General features: G+C 35.7%; 1 protein-coding gene across 1 annotated transcript; it reads left to right on the top strand.

Annotated features, from left to right (window-relative positions):
- Nucleotides 1-2,113: 2,113 nt before the first annotated feature.
- On the top strand, nt 2,114-9,310 carry LOC107790143 (chloride channel protein CLC-c-like). Its single transcript, NM_001325489.1, is given in 7 exon segments — nt 2,114-2,446; nt 3,558-3,758; nt 4,730-4,907; nt 5,879-6,141; nt 6,706-6,975; nt 7,493-8,624; nt 9,078-9,310. Coding segments are annotated over 7 exon segments (2,343 nt in total). The 5' UTR covers nt 2,114-2,237; the 3' UTR covers nt 9,168-9,310.
- The last annotated feature ends 1,555 nt before the right edge of the window (nt 9,311-10,865 follow it).

Below are 10,865 nucleotides of genomic sequence, written 5' to 3'. Positions count from 1 at the left end.
CCTTTTCTAATAATGTAATCTCAGATATGATTTAATATATAACATTATCTTTTTAGATAATTTTTTTTTTAAAAAAAGGACTTCCACTGCACTCAAAGACACGAGCCATTTTCCTTGACAATATATTTTAGGCGGCTACCCGTACGTCTGTTTGGTTGGAGCAATATGTTCATTTAATACAAGAATTTAAATTAGTTCTTAAACTTAGTTGCCATAATTTTTACTTCGTATAAAACACAAATATATGCAATTGCTTAAGTAAATAATAGGAGCTAATAACTAAACAATCATTAAAACTTAATATATATGTGAACTATAATACTATGTGAGCTTGCATTGTAGTTTTAATCTAAAAAAGAATTGTAATAGCTAGTAACGAACCTAAAACTAGGTAACGTACGATGAATTTATGAGTAAATGCGATTTTCAAAATAAACAAACAAGCAGGATTTAGAATCAATACTAGTACCAATTTGGTACTATGAAGAGTATTTTTAATGAAAAATGTGCACCTAAATTATTCTTATCCTTTTCTTTTTCTTGCTTTAATTATTCTTTTCCTGTCTTTAACCAAAGGTGGCAAACTATAGTAGTAGCAAACTGGGACATGTGAACTGTGATAGTGACCACTAGAAAAAGATTGTAAATATTGATGAGTTGTTTCCCCTTTTTTGTTTGTCATAAATTTCAGAACTTGACAACGGAAACTCAAAAAGTACTCGGTTATTAGTATATACCACCATGAGACATCCATAAATATACAATTATAGCTAGCGCTCGGATATAAATATGATTGAAATTTAAAAAAAAAATGAGTTTTTGAAAATGAGATGAAAAATAATTTTTTAAAGTTAAAATTATGTTTGAACATATATTTTACTTGAATTTTTTTTAAAGTTTTGCTAGTAGAAAACTTGACAAACCACTCTAGTTCAGTTGTTTTGGAATTCGAAGATTTTGTTTTCGAAATCTACCAAAAAATAGTTAAAATTTATAAACGTCCAGATATTTGAAAATAAAATCTGGAAAAAAAACCCTCTTAAATTCTATAGCCAAACGGGAGCATAGTATCTTGTATTACTTGGTCGATTTTTCGCATCATAACTTTGCCCAAATATTCATATCTTGAGCCTTGCGCAAATAATTTTTAAAATATTTCAATTTCTTAGTATACATTGTTTACCATACTGTTTAGTTAATTGAATTAGACTTAATTTAGTTAGATATTTGTTATTGCAGACTGCCTTTATCTGATTGCTGCAAAAAAAATAATTATATACCTTCAGTAAACCTTCTCAAATACTCTGTCCTTACACTTTTACTTGTTCACTTTAGACTTTTCACGTCCCTTAAGAATAAATAAATAAAGCATATTATTTACCATTATACCCATAATAATTGGTGTATAGTCTTAATGGATTTGAAAAATGATTTGGAATGAGTAACAAGTTCTAAGGGCAAATCATAAAAAGTAAATTATTTTTTTCTTGATATGCGAAAAGTGATAAATAAAAATAAAAATTTATTTTTAGAATACTTGACAACTAACGATGAACGGAGGGAGTAATATCAAATTCGTGGGAAATTAATAATACTACCTAACAATCAATATAAAAATAAAAGTTAGACATAAATCTATAATTTAAGTAAGACTCTTAACTTGATAATTTTCACACTGATTAAGTTCGTTAAGTGTTAACCAATAGACTAATACTTCAACAATAGTCAATAGTTGGTACTTTTTGTTAATCCACTAATTTGGAACCCAATCTTGTCTGGTCCTACAATAATTTTGGGTAACTTTGCTTTCTTGATTTATTATTAATTATTAATGAGTACTTTACGTAAGATTAGGTTAACCTAATAAAATTTGGTTTTATCTACGAAAAGAAAATATTCGATTTAGACTATGGAAATCCTAGGTGGCCTGGGCTAGCCATCTAAAAACGAAATTTCACCCAAATTATTAAGGTTTTCTCTAATCTTAATCTTAAAGTTATTTACGGCAATCATCAACACATCTTGCTCAATATATATATACATATATATATTAGCGCTGACTCTTCACAAAATCCTCAGCATTCACGCAACTCCCGCTTCTTTCTCTCTTTTCAGCATCCCCAACATAATATTGTAACATAGAAAATTTGAGAAAATTCAAAGAAAGTTGATTTCTTGGAAGTGGGGTTTATGTATAGATTCATGTACAGTGATATATACAGAGAAAGAGGGTAATAATGGAAGATCAAGGTGATATAGAGAATGAAGGAGGAGGAATTGGGGTGATGATAATGGAGAATGGCAAAGATTTGGAGAGGAATATTTCAGCGGTTTCTGAGAGTGGTGTTAGACAGCCATTGCTTAGTTCTAAAAGCAGAGTCAATAATACCTCACAAATTGCTATTATAGGAGCCAATGTTTGCCCCATTGAAAGTCTTGATTATGAGTATGATTCTGTTTTCTTTTATCTTTATCTGCTAATTGGTTATTTTTTCCCAGTGTAAATAGTTATGGGGTTATTTTTTGCCCTCTAATTCTTCTATCTTATTTGCATGTTGCATCTTTTTGTTGAATGTTTTTTTTTTTTTTTGCAAGTCAAAGATAAGTAGTAGTAGTAGTTTGCACGGTGTTGTGTATTTTTGTTGAATGTCTGATCATTTAGTTCAAAATCATGGCTTTTGAATCAGTTCCCTATATCTTTTGCTAATTGGTTCTCCAAGTTTTTTTCTTTTTGTTTAACTAGATCAGGAAATCCGGCGTTGATAAAAGAATTTTGTAGCTTGATGATGCCAGAGAAGAAAACAAGGGAAAAATTAAATAAAAGGAGCCACTAATGCTTGCGTTAGGGTATTTCTTTGGTTGATGTCAGGGAAGAAAAAAAGGGAAAAATTAAATAAAAGGAGCCACTAATGCTTGCCTTAGGCTAGGCTGTCTACATCACACGCTTGGGTGCGGCCTTTCCCCGGACCTGACGTATGGTGCACAAGCCTTGTGCACCAGGCTGCCCTTTATAGAAGAGCTATAGCAAATTAAGAACCGTCATGCCTAAATCATAGTCTGTGTTGTTAATTACAAACCGGAGGGTTTGTTTATAGTTGGAGTCATCCTCATTGCTCTAACAAGGTAGCAATAAAATTGAGGGTTGAAATTCTGGGTGAAGTGTGGTAATGGGCACAGTCTCATTATGCGTAGAGCTTTTGCTTTAAGTTAGCGCTGTCAAACCTTCTGTTTGGATGGTATTGTCCCTCAGATACTGCTTACAATTAACAATTCACTGATTCGGAGAAGAAAAATATCAACTTTGTAACAGCTTCACCCATTTTAACTAGGAAAAATCAAAATGCATAGATCAGTAGCTTGCTAGGTAGAAATATACTTTAACTCAAGTTGTTTGCTTTTGTTATTGATCAAAGAATGTACAAAGCATCCGGCATTGATATTTCCTAATTACATGTACAGTACCGTCGTAAGATCATTGTTCATATTCAAATCAAGGGTTTTAACTAAAAAATTTATCGAAGTTCTCTGATTTGGCATTGCTAATTCGTTTTTTGCAGGATTATTGAAAATGACCTTTTCAAGCAAGATTGGAGATCTAGGAAAAAAGTCCAGATATTTCAATATATATTCCTAAAGTGGACACTTGTGCTTCTTATTGGATTGAGTGTAGGGCTTGTTGGTTTCTTTTTAAACATAGCAGTGGAAAATATTGCTGGCTTCAAGCTTCTGCTCATTAGTGACTTAATGCTTCAGGACAAGTATGTACAACTTCCATTCATGATAATAGCTTCTGTGGTAACTTTGAACTGATTTATCCTAAATTTTCATAATATCAAAACTTGCAACCAACATCGTTCAAGTTATTTTACCAAACCGTGAAAAATGCAGTTGAAGCTTTTTGAAGATTGAGTTGCAACTATTGTGTGATGATGTCTTATGTAAGGTGCCTTAGGAACCTCGATGATGTCATATGTAAGGTGCCTTAGGAACCTCGACCATCTACTAACTGCGTAATTGTTTCTGATGCATGACACATTTATCAGTATGCAAACTTCACAACAGAACATTTAAGTAGTCCTGCACACTCAGTGACGGAGCCAGGATTTTCATTAAGGGAGTCAAAATATAAAGAAATAAACTCACCACGAAGTTAAGGGTGTCAATACATAGTATATATACATATATTTTTTTTTTAAAATACCTACCTACACAGTGTAAGTTTTCGACAAAGGGGTGTCGGTTGATACCCCTTGAGTGCATGTGGCTCCGCCACTGTGCACACTTTCTTAGCTACTTTTAAAAAATAGTTGTGGATTAGGAATATGAGACTGATGAAAGAACGTGCAAAGAAAGCAAAAGTAGTTACCAATTGTAAGCGAGGATATTTACTTTTTTGTCAAACTTTTCTTTGTCTTGCTTTTCGTTTGAATCTTTAGGTGTTAGAGAGTCTTTTATACTAGTAGTTCAATTTCTTAAAAAAAAATCGCGTCTGGATGGAAACTTGGATCTGCTTTATTCCATTTTTGTTATTAAGGTTAAAAATGTAAAATGAAGTCATGGACTTCATGTCTGAAAAATTTGAGCTAATACAGATATCATGGATACTTTTGCTCATTGTTATCGGGGTGGTGAAGTCCGAGCAACTTTTCTAGTTAGTAAGGATAGTGACTGGTTTATTTCCTTTACTTCTTTCAAACTATAATATAAAGTGATTTTAATTCCACTGCAGGTATTTCCGTGGATTTGCTGCTTATGCATGTTGCAATTTGGTTCTTGCGACTTGTGCTGGAATCCTATGTGCATTTATTGCACCAGCAGCTGCAGGGTCAGGAATACCTGAAGTGAAAGCATATCTCAATGGTATCGATGCTCATTCCATTTTAGCTCCAAGTACTTTATTTGTGAAGGTCGGTCTCTCTCTCTCTCTCTCTCACACACACACACACACCATGTTTCCATATTTGAGCACATTGGTGATAGGGCATTCTTATCAAACTGAAGTAAGGCTTTTGACCTTACTAGTCACAATTCTGATATCTATGCTAAGTTTCTAGGCATGACAGATGAAAATTTAATGCACATAACTAAATTGGGATGGTTGAATTGGAGGATGCTGCAGAATATTATGCGATAGAAAGATATATATTCTTTAACATGGTAGCAATACGAACCGTGTTATATGAGAGTGAATGATGTGCCGCTAAACTCGAGCATGTCCACAAAATGAGCATGGTAAAAATGCAGATTTTTTTTGATAAAGAGAAATGCAGATGTCAAAAGAAAACCATTGATTGAGCTAAAGGAGATGGGATGGCTGCTCCAGGTTGAGAGGCCACTGGCCAGAGGCTTGTGGTGGTGAGGCTCTGCATTGGGAAATCAGGGCCTCCAAATAATTGTTTTTCATCATTCATAAAAGCATTATATTCTAACACTCTATAAGCAGGCATATTTTTGTATGCTGCACTCCAGTCTATTCTTTGTTGTTTTGCCTAACTACGACATCATGGCAGCAAATCAGCAATAATAGAATGACCCTCTGAAGAGAAAAAGTGATTGATTTACATTACATGTTTTTTATATTCATCAGTCAAACTGTTCCTTTGATTTCATAAACCATCCATGATAGCATTTCATTTTTTTTCTTTTGGTTTCGATGTCTGTTGTATTACATTGAACTATCAAAAATTTAAGGGTCGATGCTTTAATACCTTTGCTGTATATAAGCCAACTGTCATTCCTCTAGCAAACTCAAATGATACTTCTGCTTGTGGTTCTGTGGTTGGGTAGGCTTTAAATGCTGTTATGCTTTATTTTAGCATTAATTATCTCAGTTGCTGAAAATCATTCCTGGAAATACTAATTCTTAAACATCTGACAGATATTTGGTTCTGCTTTGGGTGTTTCTGCTGGATTTGTTGTTGGCAAGGAAGGACCCATGGTCCATACTGGCGCTTGCATAGCAAACTTGCTTGGACAGGGCGGCTCCCGCAAGTATCATCTGACTTGGAAGTGGCTGAAGTATTTCAAAAATGACCGTGACCGTAGAGATTTGATCACTTGTGGTGCTGCAGCTGGTGTTGCAGCTGCTTTCCGAGCCCCAGTCGGTGGTGTTCTTTTTGCTCTTGAAGAAGTAGCCTCATGGTCTCTCTCTCTCTCTCTCTCTCTCCCCTGTGTGTGTATTTGATTTCTGAATGAGGTTAAATTGAAAAAGCTTGGTACTGCTAGTATCTTATTATATTTACTGGATGATCCAATAAATTGGCGCTAACTAGGAAGAATTTGCGACGTATCTAATTCTGCTTCAGAGGGGTTTTGCTTGGAATACTGTAAATTTAATGTCTCTCTCGACCCACTCAGGAAGAATGGGAGTTACCGTGTCAATAAGCTCTGAACTTAGGATTGCAGGAATTGTTTGCAACTATGGACCCCAAAACCATTCCCAAGGATACTGTCTTTAGATGAACCCGAAACTTAGATTGCCGAATGTGTAAGGTGGTAGATGTTATGTATCCTCAGGAGTGTCAAAAGGTTCAACATCATGTGGTTCTGTGGCTCTCATGAACCTTCTAAGGAAAACATACCTACCAATAATACATTCGATGATGCTATTGTTCTCAAGTTCATTTGCTTACTGATTACTGGCTTGTAATTGTTGTAAGAACGCTTGCAGTCTTAAATATTCAACTATTCTATTTCCTGTTTTAGGTGGCGAAGTGCTCTTCTTTGGAGGACCTTCTTCTCGACTGCTGTAGTAGCTATGGTGCTCAGATCTTTCATTGTATTCTGTCGGAGCGGGAAATGTGGACTATTTGGTCAAGGAGGTTTGATAATGTATGATGTGAATTCAGGAGCACCTAATTATAACACTATAGATGTACTGGCAGTGTTGTTAATTGGAGTTCTTGGAGGCCTTCTCGGAAGCCTTTATAATTATCTAGTGGACAAGGTCCTCCGGACTTACAGCATCATTAATGAGTAAGTATCTTAATTCTGCTACAAAATATGTTTAGTTACTTCAGCTTCTGTTACTAGTTATTACTACTAAACAACTCATCTTTGTGCATACACGATGTTTTTCTGAAGCATGTCTTGAGCTTCTTTAATGCTGCTGCTTTACCCCTCCCTTTCATGCCACTATTTTTCAGATGGGATTTGGAGTAGATAAACGCAACTGTTATAAAAGCGTAACTTATGAATATAATCAGATCTCACGAACATTTGTCTGAAAAAGCTAATTTTAAAGGGATCCTTTGCTATTTCCATCAAAACCTATTTCTCAATGTTCTTCCCTTCCCAAGTTATTTGATGCTTGTCAAAGATATGCTTTATTTACGAATTACCTCCATATTTTTTCTATTTTTCTCTGGTTTTATCTACTTTTACTTCTACTATTTGAATTTTCTTGGGTGAATTAGTTTGGATTTCTCCTGTTTGCTTTTCCTTTCCAATAAGGAATGTGAGAATTTGAATATTCTTTGTGCTTGGGTTGCAGGAGGGGTCCTGCTTTCAAAGTCTTGCTCGTAATGACCATTTCAATCCTGAGTTCTCTTTGCTCGTATGGTCTACCGTGGTTTGCAACTTGCACACCATGTCCTGTAGGCTTGGAGGACAAGTGCCCTACTATAGGTCGCTCTGGAAACTATAAGAATTTCCAGTGTCCAGCGGGGCATTACAATGATCTAGCCTCCCTGTTTATGAATACCAATGATGACGCCATCCGCAATTTGTTTAGCTCAGATAATTCCAGCGAATTTCACCTCTCTTCGCTTTTTGTCTTCTTTGCTGGGGTATATTGCCTTGGCGTCGTTACTTATGGAATTGCTATTCCCTCTGGGCTATTCATTCCCGTCATACTTGCCGGTGCCTCCTATGGACGTTTTGTTGGGACTGTCTTGGGTTCGATATCCAATCTTAATAACGGCCTCTTTGCTCTCCTTGGTGCTGCTTCCTTCCTCGGGGGTACTATGAGGATGACGGTATCCATCTGTGTCATACTACTTGAGCTCACCGATGACCTGCTAATGCTTCCATTGGTGATGCTTGTGCTCCTTATTTCAAAGACTGTGGCTGATTGTTTTAACCATGGTGTCTATGACCAGATTGTGAAAATGAAAGGCTTGCCTTATTTGGAAGCACACGCCGAACCATACATGAGGCAATTAGTTGCAGGAGATGTTTGTTCAGGGCCTTTAATTACATTTTCAGGTGTTGAGAAGGTAGGGAACATAATACATGCTTTGAAGTTTACTAGACACAATGGGTTTCCCGTGATTGATGCACCGCCATTCTCAGACGCGCCAGAGTTCTGTGGACTTGCTTTAAGGTCACACCTACTTGTTTTGCTCAAAGCAAAGAAATTCACGAAACTAAGTGTATTGAGCGGCTCCAGTATTTTGAGGAGTTTTCATGCGTTTGATTTCGCTAAGCCAGGATCGGGGAAGGGGCCTAAGCTCGAGGATTTGTCCTTCACCGATGAGGAGATGGAAATGTATGTAGATCTCCATCCTGTCACAAATACATCTCCATACACAGTAGTGGAAACCATGTCTCTGGCCAAAGCTGCAATCCTTTTTCGACAACTTGGTCTGAGACACTTGTGTGTTGTACCAAAAAAGACTACCGGGGTAAGTCTGTTCTTTTCCCTTTTCATCCCCCGCCCTCCAAGATAAATATATGTGAATGTCCACAATAAGTAGGATTAGAATCTAAATACTAAGATAACTTACTTGCTACAACAAGTTAAGATTCTTAAGTTAAATCCGAAAAAATGACAATACAATCAGACTTCTCTATAGCAGCATCCCATAAAACAGTCATTCATTATAAAAGCCAAATTTTATCGGAACTAATTTTTTATGTTATGTTATAATATATGTCCTCTATAACAACATTTCACCATAGCATCCAGAAAATATTGGAACTAACACGACTGTTATAGAGAAGTTTGACTGTACTTCCATAGCATAACAAAATTACCATATGATTGTCTGGACATATAGTTTGATGTTTCTGATTTTTGTTTCTGCATTCAAATTCATAACACTGGTTCTAAAGATTTAGCTCTTTTGAATTTGCAGAGGGATCCAATAGTTGGAATTTTGACAAGGCATGACTTTATGCCAGAACATATAAAGGGACTGTACCCACATTTGGTCCATCACAAGTAGCAGAGAGAAAGTAGCTCTTTTAACAGGCAATGGGGCAACCTTTATTTAGGGAGTGTTATACATCACTCCACATTGAGCTCTGTACACTATCTTGCCAAATTTTCTCATTGACAAAGAATTTAGTGGTCTCAATTAGAGCAAAAGTTTTCCTTTACTTTGAATTATTGAACTTTCTTGTTTTGATGGTTTAACAAATAGTATTGCATAGATGATTATAATAACACATTAAGTAATACAATGGTCTGTTTCTGATAGCACAACCAATGCCCCAAGAAAGATGGACATTTCACTAAGTGCTTTAATATGCGTTGGATATTGTACAGAAGTGCGATTGCACCTAATCGGGAGTTGGCGTATGTAAATGAAAAAGTAGACATCCCCTTGATAACTGAATGCAAGCGAGGCTGGACCTAGATTGGCGTATGTAAGTGAAAACGAATTGAATGCAAGCGAGCCTGGACCTAGATTGGCGTATGTAAGTGAAAACGAAAAGAAAGGAGTTCCCTTCTCTTTTCTTGTCTAGAAAGGGAAGTAGAGCTCAAACAAGGTTCAAAGATCCCCTCCCCAAGTATGGTTTAATGAAAGCTTTTTGGGTTAGTGAGGAACATGATAGTGAAAGAGAGAAGAAGGGAAATCAGTTTATGACGGCTTACTTTCGTACATTCAAGAACAGTTGTGACTCCAAAAGCGGTGAATTTGAGAAGAGCATTAAGAGTAAGCGTTCAAGTATTGGTGCTATGACCAAGAACAGTTGTGACTCCAAAAGCGGTGAATTTGAGAAGAGCATTAAGAGTAAGCGTTCAAGTATTGGTGCTATGACCAAGAACAATTGTGACTCCAAAAGCGGTGAATTTGAGAAGAGCATTAAGAGTAAGCGTTCAAGTATTGGTGCTATGACCAACAAGATGGAAGATCCTCATACATTATAATAAACCCTCGTGCATTCAATAGTTTGAGCGACACAAAGATATTGCAGCTAAGCTAAAGATAATGTCGTGCTAACATATTGACCATTTGATGTCATATCAATTAGGAAGATTCTAGTACATTTATTTGAGTTAATATAAAAGAGAAAAATAATTATTGAAGTATTAATAAATTGAAATTCTATTTAACGGTCTTCTATGTCAAGGTGTAGGCATGATCAAGAAAATAAGCATCTTAAAAGGTGACAGCTAATTCTTTCCCGAACCACGATTCCACGAACATAGTACTAAATTTTGTTGGTGGAAACAAATACGTCAATAAAAGAAATATCAAAAGCTAAAATTTAAAAAACTTAAGTCCTTGCGACGAAGCAAAAAAGGGTTCGGCTTCGTTTCCCTTAATCTTTTTTTTTTCTTTTAATTTGTCATCCGAATTTTGCAAATTTTAATTTTTCCATCATCATGTTCAAGTAACATTGATCCAACGGCCCTGAATTTCTAAGAAAAATTTGATGACGAAGCGATATTTAGTGAATCTAATGTTAGCATGGGGTACTAGTAAACGATACATTATTGATGATAACAATAAATAGTAGGACCGATGCTTATAGTAAAATTCAAAATATTTTTACAAACATCTACTTTGTATTCAAAGTTTTTTGGGGTTGATAAAGTGAAATGGGATCACTCTAGCTCATTGAGCGTCTACCTCGAGCCATCGATATCACAATTCCGTTGATATATATTTCACGAAAAATAAACTAGTCGATGT

Source organism: Nicotiana tabacum, chromosome 7 (genome assembly GCF_000715075.1).
Source record: "Nicotiana tabacum cultivar K326 chromosome 7, ASM71507v2, whole genome shotgun sequence".
Lineage (NCBI taxonomy): Eukaryota > Viridiplantae > Streptophyta > Magnoliopsida > Solanales > Solanaceae > Nicotiana > Nicotiana tabacum.
Note: the sequence above shows the minus strand (reverse complement) of the source record. Positions and strands in the feature narration are given on the sequence as shown.